Here is a 14,910-nt window from a genome sequence, read left to right as displayed (position 1 = left end):
TTCCTGCTTATGTTCCCTGTGGTTGCCTCCTTAGCCTCTAGATGTGTGGGAAACTTGAAGCCTGTCCCTCAGGCTGAAGCTCCAGACTAAATAAACAGGCCATTTTCAGAGGAAGACAGCTTGTTTCAGTCTGCTGTCTGTGCAGTGCCTTGGAATTGGTGGCCTGCCAAGAGCTGTCTTTCAGATTGTTATAGTCCTGTAGGGCTCTGGGACACCAGCCCTCTTCACCACCAGGGCCAGGTGATCCAGGGGTATCCGCTGTGTAGACCACACATACCTGCTGGCTTTAGTGAGGCAGCTGGAAAGTGTAGCGGGCCAGGCACATTCCTGAAGCCTTCCTAAAGCCAGTGGGAAAATGTCTTGCCTGCATGTGCTCACAGGCTTCAGCAATGCGGCAAGGAACAGCCCTGTCTGTGTATATGCTGGTTTTAGGCTATGAATGGAAGGATGATCTGACTCCTTGCACCACGTGTCTTAGCAAGGTGGTGGGGAAGTGTCCCAAGCACCTGTCTCCATGCTCTCCAGCCTCAGCAAGTGCCATGACCACTCACCTCACCTGTTCCAGCAAGGTGGTGGGAGGGTGATATGGCCATTCTCGCCTACTTATGCTACTAAGCTATGTGGGGAGTGCAACAGTGGCATCCACTAATACCTCCATCTCTGGAGAGCACCTCAATTGTCCACCCTCCCCCCGCCCCATGCCCAGCTGATGCCTCTATATCAGATCCAGCAAATGAATCTCCCTCACATATAATTTAGGTGTTTTTCAAACTGCTGGGTTTTTCCCCCCTTGGGTCTCAGGTAAAACAGGACAACATGTAAGCTCTCCACAAGAAATCTCAGTTTCCTATAGCATTTGGGGATGCTCAGACATTGGTTCCACTGCTTATCCAAGGCAGATGGTCAGGAGCTCATCTTTCTGGTATAGATCCCATGGGACGGTATAGATCTTTCTGATATAAGTCACACATTGGGCACCAAAACATCGCTTCTCTGGGAGAAGTGCCTGTCTGGTGAGATCTCTCCCTATTGTGTATTGCCGTGCTGGAGGTGGGGTTTTGTAAGGCCATGTCTCTGCCTCACTACCAGTCTCGATGCTGTCCTTTTATTCTTTGTTGTGGAGGGCATTGATCTAGTTTTCCGATCTTTTCCAGAAGGAAATTATCCATATGTAGCTGTAGATGTGGGTATGTCTGTGAGAGGAGGGAAGTTCAGGATATTTCTTATGCCACCATCTTGGAGGACCCTACAACAGATATTGATTATACTCTGCAACCTAAGTCAACGTTGGCAAAAATTAATAATGCAGGCAACTTACTGAGAATTCTGGATCCCAAGCCCCTTCATCCTTTAACAGCCAGATAAGCAAGGCAAGTCTTACTTAATTGGGCTTGAAGTATATGGTAAATTAGTACAACTGTTGATTTAATTACTGTCAGTAGTAATCTAGGAGAAATGGTATTACTAACGATTCGTAGCTTCCCCAAACAACTAAATATGTTAGATGGCTGTTTCCATAGGACAAAAGCAACTCCAACTGATTTTAACCTGATGGACAACTGTTTTCAGTATAAATGAACTCGTTAACTTAGCATGATTCCAATTTCCAGAGACCCATTTCCACAAACGTAAAAGAAAATCTCAGCAACAGACATATTTATGAACTTCATGACACAATGTCTTAATATCTTGTTCCTGTGCTTGCTTACTCCTTTCTTAAATATCCAAGTAACAAAGAATATTTTTAAAGTATAATTTTAAATGATTTGTTTTTCTTTCAATTTCAAATAAATTGTCCCATTCATTCAAGTCAAATCTTCTCTCAAAATCTAGCTTGGTTTGGAAAACTGGTCTGTTAATCTGAAAAGTATTACTCTCTAAATAGTGAATCAACAAACAAATTCTAGAAACCTTCATGTTGTGTCATTGGTAAAGCTTCTTTGGGACATTCTGTACCCATTAGTCAAATTTGGGGGTATCATCTTTGCTAGAAATGATCATTTGAAAAAGGCTAGATTTGTATAAATAGTTCTGGGAGGACAAATTCAGTGCTAAGAAAAATTTTTTGACCACTTAAAATTTGAGTGGCCATTTTCCCCTTGCTACCTTAGCAAAACCAGAAGTGAAAAAGCAAATGAGTTTTTCCTTGCATTCTAATTAAAAGTAAATTGTTTCTGATTTTGTGTGAGTGAATTTTTATTTGTGAGCCAACCTCTCATTAATTACTGACACTATAAATTAGACAGAATTAAATGTTCCAGGTAGTCTGTAATGCGTTTACAGGTGCTGTATATTTTTGATATTTTATTTTATATTGCATTGTTATTATATAAAGTAAAATATCAAAAACATTATAATCGCAGAGTATACGTAAATGATAAGTTATGGCTATATGCTGCACATTTCAAGACAAACTTGAGTTGAAAGATACTATTCAAGTATGAGAGGGAAAAAAGGTATGAAATAGTCAGATATCTACATGAACCCAGTAGAGGTGACTTCAAAGTCAAGATTCCCATTGCCTGTGGAGCCTATTAAGAAGACAGATACTAGCAATTTGAAGAACAATGTGTGTTTATTTAAGGAAATACATCCAGCTGTTCCTCTAAGGCAGTTTCAAGTTCACTAGGGGTCAAAAGAATCATATAATATAAAATATAACACTTCCCAATGATAAGCAGCCGAGGGCATGAAGCATTACAAATATATATGCCACACTCTCTATAAGGAGTTTCACAAAATAGATGTGGATTTTATCTTTATTTTAAATATAAATGAAATTCTCAAGATAATATAAAGTCAATGATAAAAGACCATTAAGACCTTGAGTCAATATTAACACATATATAATGTAGCCTTATATAAGTAAAGGTGTCAGAAAGTCCATAATCAGAATGGGAGTGCAATTCAGTAAATAATGCCAAGAAGATCAATAACTACAAAAAGGAAAATGAATCAAAAGGTTATGCCAAACAATTTAGCTGTTCTAGACCAAAAAGTGTGTAACTACTCACAGTGAATTACTAAATCACTGCAGAGCACTTCGATTTTCTAAGTTCTGGAAACCTTTTTTTCTTTTGCGGAAAAGACGGCAAATGTATTCATATGTTAATATTTCATTTGCATATATATGTAAAACTTTTCCTCAAGATATTTTTTTCTGTTTTTATAGGACTCAAAAAACAGGAATATTGGTCAAACAATATATTTTGCTTTATGAAGTTAATTTCTTTGTTTCCTCAAGGGACATATAAGTTTATTCTTTCACCCTGGTCAACACACATATTTCAATTTAACTTCTTGTGTTCAATTTCCTAGAGATTAGTATCAAAATTATAAATAACATTTGAAATTGGAATGGAAATTAAAAGTGCCATAGATTACTAGATTATTGCTTTTACATGTTCAGTTATAGCTCTACTACAGAAATTATATTAGTCATGTGTAACAAAATGCTTAAAACAGTACCTGGCTATATAGTAAGAATAAAATAGATGTCAAATGTTATTTTTATTGTTTTTGGTAGTATTATTAATTAATTTCTGCTGTCCCATTTTCTGCTTGGATATAAGCAAAATTCTAATCATAAAATCATATGAAGTTAGAACTCAAATTTTTTTAATAAACATTTTATGTTTGGTAGGAGGTAGGCAATTTCTAAAATTCTGATGATCTTCACAACCGTTCAGTAGAGAACATTTACGTGAACAACTGGGGACAGAGTCAATGTCATGGCTCTTTTGTAGGTCTAGATATAAATGCAGCACAGCTTCTCAGAAGAGAGAAGCTAAAAGAGTAGGGGAGGTAGGATAGCCAAGTTGTTTTCTGAAAGTAGAGAAGTTAAAAGAAAATGTACAAATGATCACCCTCTACAAAAGTGACCTCTGACTTTGTGGAGCATTGCAAAACACAAAACGCATGGACCAGAGAGAGAGAGAGAGAGACAGAGACAGAGAGAGAAAGGAAGAGAGGGAGGGAGAGGGAGAGACTGAGTAAGAATTCCTCCAGGTGGAACCAGTCACAGGCTGGAGCCTGCAAAAGCAAATCAAATTATTAAGGATGTGAGACAGACCAATATGTATTTGTATATAAGGTCAATCAGTATCAGGGGTGTTATTAGTCAGCTTTTGTACATCTCTGATCTTAAACTGGTAACTATGGTCCCATTCGGCATGCATAATCAGAGAATCCTGAATCTATCCATGCGGACATGATTCCACGAGGAATGTACAAAGTTACAAGTTCTCAATCCATATCAGTTACAGAATTCATATTAGAAACTTGAGAGAAAAAAGACTGGAGAAATTTCAGATGTCGGACCAGAATTCCAAACCAGCATCAACAATAGAGAAAAAAGGATTGAACTTAATAGTGTCCTCCAGAGAGCTTTACTTATCAAGCACAATTTATTTATTTATTTACTCTTAGTGCAAACTGAAAGAATTTTTTGAAACGTAGATCATATGAATCTTCAAATGATTCTGTAATAAATAATGTCATCATTTGTGAATTAAGAGTCATGATTAATTTTATCTTCACAGTTATATAAAGTATCAATATAATATTTGTTTTAAATAAGACTCCATTTTTATCGTTGATATCCAGTTGGTAATAAACAATTTCAAAAAATACAGATTTGTATGAGATAAAATGTAGCAATAAAGATGTATTCAACAGCTAAGACAACTCATGTTCCAATAATCGAACATCAAACCTATTATCCATCTTGACCACTGAGATGCCAATTCTACATCAAGACTGGCAGGGGCGCCTGGGTGGTTCAGTCAGTTAAGCATCCGACTCTTGATCTTGGCTCAGGCCATGATCTCACGGTTTGAGCTCGAGCCCTGCATCAGGATCTATGCTGACAGTGGAGAGCCTGCTTGGATTCTGTCTCTCCCTCTCTCTGCCCCTTCGCTGCTCGCTCTCTGGCCCTCTCTCAAAATAAATAAATAAACTTAAAAAAAAAAAACCTGCCGACAGTCTTATTTCTTCCTGCAACTACTTTAAAAAGCCTTACAATTCTATGAAACTATGAATTTATTTTTTCTCATAGCATGATTTTAAAGATATAGAGAATTAATAATCCAAGGATATTTACAGGAAGATAAATCAGAGATATTCTTGTTCAAATAATTTTTCTGATGTCTATATGACCACAATTTGATTCTCCTTCAATTAACAATTGGATGTCTTGCCTAGTATGAAATGTAATGCTTTTTAAAATAACTTTTTTAATCATTTTCATTTTAATAAAAGTAATGCAAGAGTCACTTAGAAGTATGGATAGTGTTTCTAAAAGTTAACATGCATTATATACAAATTCAGTTACAAATAAAAAATATTGTTTACTTTAATTCTGTGTCTTACTCCATCCATCCAATGCCTCAATGCTTTTTGGATCTCCTATCTTTTCATTAACTCTCTATTGCCTCCTATGTGGCCCTCTAATATCCCAGCTACCCCAGAGAATTTGCACATGTTATTTCTGTCTGGAACTCTCCAGGAAGAAGCAGAGTTTGTTCCCTCTTTTCCTTCAGGTCTGAGTAAATGTCACCTTAATCACAGTGGCTTTTCCTGACTACCCTATAGAAGATAGCAGTTCTCCAACCTACCTTCAAAAACTCCCCTTCCCTTTTGCTTGCACTATTTTTCACTATAGTACTTAGCATCACACAGCATATTATGTATTTTTTTGTTTGTCACCTTTGTCTTGAACTTTGTAATATAACGGGTGATCAATACATATTTCTTTAAATGAATGAGTTTCACACGATGGCTATGCATTGTTATGGACAAAGCATTGCATCATGCTCTGAGAATACTTCAACAAGAACTAAAGGTACCTTACAAGAAAAAACCTCAGATAGAACATAGGAAGTATAAATAGAATTATCAAATAGCATCTGAAAAGAGAGAAGAAAAGGATAAATTTGATGTGGAAACTGAAGAGACCTTCATGAAGGATTTGACATTTGAGTGAACCCTTGACTAGAGATGATTTCTACACATGAAGATGCTGGTGAGGACTATCCATCAACAGGAAGATGTATGGGCAAAAACACAGATATAAGAGAAGCTATAGTGAATTTTGTGGATGATTCAGTAGCCTGATAAAGGCTAGAACAAAGTGCTATCAAGGAAAAGTAGGCAGTGAGTGACAGTGATGTAAATATGTGTTTATAAGGTCATGTTTGTATTTCATTTACCGGTTCAGTGATTCCTAACATTTGGGAATATGAAAACACTTCTTCAAAACATTGAAACATAACAAAATCCCTATGTGATATAATTGGTTGAAAAATCATATAAAATACATGGCATTAAAAGCCAATACAAATTTAGTACCATCTTTTCAATACATTTTATTTAATTAAACATGTCACTTTAGAAGCAAAAAAAATAGTATGTGTGTATATATGTTGTAAAAACATACATGGGAGATATACACATAGGTGTGTATATATATATATATATATACACACTTTTTATCACCATTATACAGGCAATGGTTAATATTTATATGGATTTTAGGGCCTCTTGTAGTAAATCCATGGTCACATGGATTTGGAGCACATGAGTCCAGAGCCACAGTCTAGGCAACAAGAACCCATAAAATGAGTAGGGGAATTACATGATGAGGTCTATGTTGTGGAAACTCTGAGGGTTAGAGATTGAAGATACCTCAGAAAACATCTGTGCACAGTCTGCTAACGTTATAGAAAAAGAAATTGCAACCCATAGAGATAATAGATATTGGCCAAGATTACAGGTAGAGGACTATGGCTAGTATTCAGGTTCCTGAAGTGATCTCATTAAGCATTTCCATAATGGGATGGATAAGATGGATAAGCACCCAAAAATATCACTAGTAATCAAAAATGAACATCTGTTCCTATTTGGTAAAATAAGATGAAATGTTACACACTTAAAATCAGATGTACACTGTTCTCTTTGCTGTGGTATGGGGGTTGTGGTATTTTCAAAATTCAGTATCTAATAGCATATGGATCCTACTCTAGTTTTTCTCTGAGTCTGTATTTAAAAAACATATTCATCTTCAAGAATTTATCTCTATGTCTCTTTCAAAAACTAAAACAGTATGTTTGCTCAAGGTCATTTGGAACTTTGACAAGGGAGGTCGTAAGTATACATTGTTTTATACATACTATAACATTTTGAAAATTTAAACATAAACTGCACACCCCAATAGATTGATATAGTATGCATGAAAAAAATTCTATGTCTAAACACTAAAGAACAAAGTTATTTACACTAATGATGATTCTTTCCTCCACCTAATGTGTAAAAACCGGTTTACATATATTAGAGTCCCTTAAAGTGGTTTCTACCTGTCTGGCTCTGGCAAAATCAACGTTCGACATATGCGAACATTTTTTTATTACCACGCAACAAATTCTGTATCTAATTGAAAGTCATTATGCAGTTGTGCACAGGTAAGACCTGCTACCTGAAGGAACACTGAAGCTGTTCCATTTTCCACAGTTACTGCTTCACCAGAAGCATGGAAAAGAGTACCCTTCCCTCTCTTTCCTTCACCTCTGTGGGGAATTATAAATAACCAATTTAGACACGAGTGAGGAATGGATTTCAAAGTCCCACATGAATTTTCAAAGGCTTAGTGTCATTTACACTTTAAAATGTCTTTTACCAATATTCTGGCTCGCTCACTCCCTCTCTTCAAACCCCTAGCACAGCCACATGCGCCTCGCCTATTCCTCTCACCAGGTCCTCTAAAAGAAAGTTGCATTATTTCCACTAAAGGATAGTACAGTAAGTCTTTAGGGAACGAGGAAATTAGAAAGTTTATTTATGTACTTTCTCAATTTTAAAGAAAATCATAAGAACACTTGCCTTCTTTCTCACATTGAGATTTTGTTAAGTGTGCAATTATTGCCTTAATTGGATTACAATTGCCTTGAGGCTAGTTTATGCCTTTTACATCATCAAACACACACACATAAAAGATATGATTGAAAATGGAAATGCACAGGATTTTGGTGAAGGGATAATTCAATATTTTTATATACCCATTGGATAGCAAACAATTGCATTACTTTCCACTTCTGCAAATATTATTAGTGTAAGATAGAAATTCATTTAAGGATTCTATTTGCTTTTATTGCTAACCTTTCTATATACTTTAATTTTATTATATTCCTGCTCTCCAATATTTTATATGATTAGAATATAGAAACAGTTAATGCAGTATAACATAGCTAACAGATACAATTAAACATAAGTAATACATTCGATGTTTTTTTAAGTAAACCATTTAGTACACCCTACTGTGTTCATCCCTGTATAATTATACATCTTCTGACTTGTCTCATGTAATTCACAATTTCTTCCTGCTGCTTAATCGCAGACTTCAGCAAGCACATCTTAAAGGAGAGACTCAGTACAATTTGTCTATAATCTTTTATTTGCCATGTGCATTAAGGTGATGATTGCCTAAATGGAAAAAAATGAGGGGGTGTATAAAAGATACAGGAGTAAAGGCGCAGGACGGTCTTAAAGTACATGCATAATTTAGATTCATTCTTGTGGGAGGAAATCACAAGGAAATTAATCAGCAATGTATTTGTAGACTTTGCACCAATCATTTTTGTAAGAAACAAGTAACAGTTATCCTATGTTATTTCTCAGTCACAAGGAAGAGAGGCATCAAAAGGCAATCAGGCACAGAAAATCAAACTGGCAGTCCCGGCCCTCAGAGCTTTCTGTGGTGCATAAAACTTCTTTGAACAAGAGAAATGTTAGTGTTCCGGGCTCAGGTGGAAATAGACCCAAAACATTATCACACTAAAAAAATATTACATTTCTATCACATTTTGGCCTTTTGATAGAGTAAGTGTTGTCGATAGTCTTTCTGTATTTTATAATATTTAATAACGTCTAAAGACATCATAAGGAATAATGAAAAAGTACAGACTTCGACTAAAGAACAAGTTGTAGTTACCTGTCTAAGGTGGTAAACAGAGTCAGTGATCAGAAACACTGGGCTGAATACGGGAAAATTTACTTTAGACAATAGGGAAGATGAAGTGGTAATGAACTGAGCTTACTAGAAAGAGAGGTGATTGGAAAGCTTTTCATGGCAGGCATATTGCTTTACCATAAAACACAGTTTTATTATAAGACTTTGGTTTTTAGCTAAACCTAATGGCTTTCAGTAACATAATCATCTTTGTTCTGGACTTTAGGCCAGGGTAACTGTGCTGCCCTTTTCAGTCAGAATCAATTCCTTTGGGGTAGATTACAAATGACTCCTTTTAACCCTTTAAAGTGGTGCCTGTAGCGAATTATGTTCCAAATGTGCTCCGGACCAAGAAGTTTGGCAATGAATACCCTGTTACATATTCAGCTTGTCATTCACAATTAACTCTCTCCCTCTGTTCTGAACTGTTTTATTTCTCCCAAGAGTTATAATTGAAATTGGATAAATAAATAGAAGTTTTAGGCTAGCTTCCCAAACCTTTCAATAGACTTCTAGGAAAGGAAATCTACCACTTCTGGAAAGGAAAGGAAAAGAAAAAAGAAAGAGAGAGAACTATCCAGTGATCATGCCTGAATGAAGGCTGCTGAGCTAGACTGAAATTCCATTTGATCTGTTTCTCTGTTGATTTTGTAAACCTTTCCAAAGGTTTCCATAGTAACAAGTGAATTATCCCCTCTCCCCCCAACATTTTCCAAGCATGTAACAGGGATAGATAAAGGTTAGAGAGAAAAAAGCTACAATATTTTTTCTACTACCAGGATAGATCTGAAGAAGTCATGATTAGTCTTTTAAGGAATCAAGTATGTTTCTCCCACTACAGTCATATGAAAAAGTTGGGTCAGAATTTACTTACATCTCTGATGTCTGCGTTTGCTTCTGTACATGGTCATCCTGAAAAAATCCGACTTTCTAAGAAGTAATTGCTTTGACCACGGAGACAAAGAGACCAGTTGGGCTCCTGCTTTGCAGTAAGACTGTTGCTCACTGACAGAAGGTAACCAGCAATCACACAGTGAAAGCCAGGGTAATACCATTCTCATAAAATTACAGGGGAGATGCTACAGCCTGTAACTACTCTATCTAATGCAAATCTTCTAGAGGAAATTGTATTTCCTTCACCTCCCCCCAACTGGTATCAGTTAAGTTCTCTAATAAAATCTGCACTATTAAAGTGCTGTGCTTGAAGCAATGTTGAATTAAGAACAGATTCGTGTATTTAACAAGAACAGTAAAACTGAAAATATAAATAGGAAATATAAAAACCCATGTTTGATATTTATAGAAAGCAAAAACTATCCTTTGGGTTCATATGTCTTTCAGCCACCCTATAGTGCTTAGATGTGTATTTTATTTTTGAAACTCTTCTAAATTCTTTCTCTGAGCTCTCAATGCACTTTGCATGTTCAATTATTAAAGCAATTATCACTTTTAGTTCGGTCTATTTCTCCAAACAGACTGCGTCTCAGGCAGTGCAAGAGTTGTAATATTTTTACATCATTTCCCCAGGCCTAGAATTGAAGGGGCACTCAATAGGGTCTCAGGCTCAGTGAGTGCCTACTGTGTGCTAGGTATCCCCTATGTGCTCTGTGCTATGTGTCCCCTCCTGAAAGGAGCTTTTCACGAATCTTTCCCCCGCCTTCATCCTTCCTGCCTCATTTTTGTCCTCAGACCTCTATTTTCACAGTATTGTGGGCATATCCTTATCTGAACACATTGCACACTGTCAACTGGGCAGCATGGAAGCTTTGTCTTCATAAACCTTGTACTCTCTGTGCTGAGCACTGCTTGGCACCCAGCAGAAACTCAGGAGTGCTACCTCTCCCAACCACTCCAAAATTGTGTATGATTTCAAATCTCCTCCATGTGCTAATTAGGGTGTTTGAAAAGCAGATTTATTTAGAATACAGAGGATTTATCCACCAGTGAATAATTTCTATGTAATAAGACTTCCTGATTATACATTAAGCTTCATCTTCCAGCTAAAAGCAGAAGACATTTTCAACTGCCAAAATTCTTTTCCAGTGTTAACAAACTCAGTCTACTTATTGATAGGAGGTGATATCAACTCCATAATTCTTAGTAGAAGGATTGTTTCAATGTCAAGAATATTTTTACATTTAAGTAATTACTATATTTCATGATCACAGATATCAAGAATAGCATTTAGGCAGTTTTTTTAAAATAGTATTCCTGTCCAGTTTCTTGACTTTTGACTAACAAGCTGTAGTATTTAGTAAGATTCTTTGTCAAAGACCACTACGGTTGTATTTTCATATAAGAAATGGTCAGTTATGGAACACCAGGAGGATTTTCCTTGTGTTTTCTCTAATAGTGATATTAAAATTTTCAATAAATAGGCCTTTTCTTACTGAGATGTAATACACCTTATATTCCACAGCCTTTACCTGCTTCTCTCCATAGCACTTTATAATCACCTGATATAGTCTGTATTTACTTGTTTTTCTGTCTCTGCCTATTAGAACATTAGCTTTCAGAGAACAGGGCTTTCTTTTTTCAGAGATATATATCCACAGGGCATATCAGTGCCTGATATAAAGTAGGCTTTCGGTAAATACTTGCTGAATAAAGGGCTCTGTATAAACTAATTTAAATAATAAATACAATACAACTATAGATTATTTTCCAGTAAATTTGGACAATAGTCAAATTCATGCTAATTGACTAAAGTTACTTTCTTACTTAATGCAAATACTAGTCATTTCATGTCTATATTTTGGTCCTGAGTTCACTGTTTTGAATGAAATTGTATATACTTAGAGGTGTGAAGATAAATTATAAATTTATGAAACAAAGTCACAACCACGAAGCAAGTTCTCCTTTATAAAAATTATTCATGCCATCTGGCCAATAAACCATAAAAATCTCTTATAAACAAACAAAATTAAAAGTTTGTCCGACATACATGTATACATATCTATGATATGAATAAACATGTCATTGGTGATTATTAAGAAGAAATAGCTTAATGATATCATGACATGAATGGTATTAATTTTAACATTATTATATTACACAATCAAATTAATTTTTCTCTTTTCACATTATTCTGTATTATTTGTAATTAATATCAATTGGAACAATTTTTGTAAAGACCATGTAACAATTTAATTAAATTCATGTACACACACCACAACTCCTGACCCAACTTCACTCATCACACAGACACAGATACACATTAAAACAAGAATCCTGACTGACACTCATCAATGTTTGGTACACCTTTGCACTCTCAACCTTGTAACAGGGTTGACTTTCTTAGTTCCATGTAGGGATTTTCATCTTGTCAACACTTTTCCTGCATTACTTTTCTTACCACAGGGAATACAGAGGCATCCATCCACTCTTTGACTTCTATCTGTGTTTCATGCTTCAAACCATCAAAGTTGGGGACCTCAAATATTCCTGATGAATTAAGACCAACTTCATGAGTACCATGTTGCAGTACAGGTAGGAATATGAAGTGGCTGAGGGAGAGGAGAAGGTATTGGCTGGGAAACTTGCAGCCACAAGAATAGGGAGGAGGAATGTGGACACACGGAACAAAAAAAAAAAGCGGTTAAAGAGAGAAGACAGGTCCAGGCATCTCATTCTTTCTTTCCTACACTCTTCAAGAATCCAGACTAAATGCAGTTGTTTTATCTTCAAAATCAGCTTTATGCCTATAATGTCAGAGGTCAAAAGAAGCAGTGCTTGCTTTATAAAACATCTCTCTATTCCCTGCAACATAATTTCCTGTAATGGACTCAATCTTTATATTCCGTATTTACAATACAAATTTAATGTGTTGATAAATTGGGAAGGATGATTTATCATCTAAAATCAAATGATTCTATCAACGTCTTTCTTCTTTTCAGGGAAGGAACTATCTAAAAAATAAAAGTTCCTGGCAAAGTAAGGGAAGACACATTTTAACATAAAAGAATAACCAGAAGAAAAGAAGGAAGGAAGGAAAGAAGGGAGGGTTGGAGGAAGGGAGGGAGGAAAGAAGAGAGGGAGGGAGGAAGGAAACACAGAAAGAAAGAATGTGTGTATTGTGTGTGTGTGGGTGGGTGGGTGTGGGTGTGGGTGTGTGTCAGAATGAGGAAAAGAAGTACTGTGTGCTGTGTATAAAGCACTGTGCTGAGTACACATCGTGTCTCATAACCTTTGCAATTCTATTACTTAGCTACCCCTACCTTCCTTTTAGAAACGAGTAAGCTTTCCCCAGACGAGGGCAGGTGCAGATAATATTCAGGGACACCGCATGGCTTACGTAGTTGTGTTGAGATTATTTTATTGTAAGACAGATATGATTTTAGGACTGAATAAGGGACAATGCACAGGGTAGCTGCTGGAAAAGACTTATGTAGAAGTGTCGTTATAATGTCACTAGTAGTGTATTGAAATCAAGAAAACGATGTTTGCTGGAACTCGTCACATGGAATGAACATTGTGGTTTAATGAGAGCTAACATTCATTTAGGGAGTGCGCATTAGGTGTTAGGCTGTCTTCTCAGAGTTTTACAGGATTACTCACTGAATATAAAAACAACCCTAGGATGGATTCCTCCTCCTCCTCCTATTACTATTATTATTATAGTTGTTGTTGTTTTTGCCCTTTTTGATGTTTAGCAAGATAAGGCTGAGAGATTAAGTGTTCTGACTAAAGTCTCACGGAGAACAAGAGGTAATGCCCTGCTTTGAACTAGTTGATCTTTCTCTGGAGCCGATGCAGTATAACATGTCATGCATGTAAGGTTGAAGGGATACTTTTGGTAGCTCTTTAGGCAACAAGGGTGGGAGACCCACAGAGACCTATTTCCATAGCAAATAGTGGTGTTTAAATTCTCAGACGGGTGAATGCAATTAACTGCAGGGCTTTGGCTGCTGGCAAGGACATCCACGTTCAGAAGCACAGTGGACTGCTCGGGACTTTCTCTTTCTCTTCTTTCTCTTTCTCATGTCACCTCACCCACCTTTCCTCTTGCTACCCCAGCCCTCATCCTTTCCTCCAAATAAGACACTGAAAGAAGATTTAAAGAACACCAAGAGTATCACATTATTAGCCCATCCAGACGTTCTGATTTCCTTATCTGGTTTAAAAATTACAATATGTATGTAAGTGATGAATCACTAAATCCTACGCCCGAAAATACTATTACATGGTGCATTAACAAACTGGAATTTAAATAAGCACTTGGAAGGAAAAAATAAGTAACAATGATAATATGTGTTAATTTTGATAAAACTTATAAGAAATTTATCAGACTTAGTATGTGAACTGTGCAGAAATATTTAACTTGAACTGCATGATATTTATATTTCGGAGAATTACTAGAACAATACAATGGTAAAACCAAAGAGGTGTAAAAAGTTAAGTTGCCAGAATTCCTCATTTACAGATGTCTGGTCTGAAACAGAGAGCTCTGACAAATTTGCCAGACTGGAAACCGAAGGGAACTGAGGGGCATGACCTCAAGCACCTTGAACCCTGTACTTGCAGCAGGGGCTTCAATCCAGGACTCCCAGAGTTAGCCTGGAGCTTCTCCCTCTGAACTCCCTACTCTGAAATTATTTCCTTAATTGATATGAGTGATACCTCAACTTTCCTTTGGTCAGTGTTTCTCAGGTTTTCACAGAAAGTTACCCACAATTCACCTTCTCTTTTGTCATTCTTGTCAGTCTACAGGACAATGTACAGATGAGGATCTTCTCTACCTGTCCCTCAGGCACATCAGCTGTCCCTGTGGGAACTCTGCCTTTTCTCCCCTCAGATATGAGCTCTGCCTTCTTTATTAAAACATCTCCTTGCTGGTACAGTCTCTAAAAATTCTTGATGAAAGTCCTTTGCTCAGGTACTTTCATGGATAACATCCAAGCGTTTTCAAC

The 14,910-nt window shown here is 36.5% G+C and overlaps 1 protein-coding gene across 5 annotated transcripts in view; it reads right to left on the bottom strand.

The window, feature by feature from the left end:
- Positions 1 to 14,910, bottom strand: part of RALYL (RALY RNA binding protein like) — a 710,067-nt gene that overhangs the window by 204,416 nt on the left and 490,741 nt on the right. The window contains exon 1 of one of the 5 annotated variants that reach the window (XM_015538492.2): positions 9,876 to 9,989. The exons of the other annotated variants lie outside the window; for them this stretch is intronic. Coding sequence (XP_015393978.2) covers positions 9,876 to 9,912 — 37 coding nt within the window. The 5' untranslated portion in view covers positions 9,913 to 9,989. Of the gene's footprint in view, positions 1 to 9,875; positions 9,990 to 14,910 lie in introns of those variants that run through there. 5 annotated transcript variants of the gene reach the window in all.

The sequence above is a fragment of the Panthera tigris genome, chromosome F2 (assembly GCF_018350195.1).
Source record: "Panthera tigris isolate Pti1 chromosome F2, P.tigris_Pti1_mat1.1, whole genome shotgun sequence".
NCBI lineage: Eukaryota > Metazoa > Chordata > Mammalia > Carnivora > Felidae > Panthera > Panthera tigris.
This window is presented reverse-complemented; position numbering and strand designations above follow the sequence as displayed.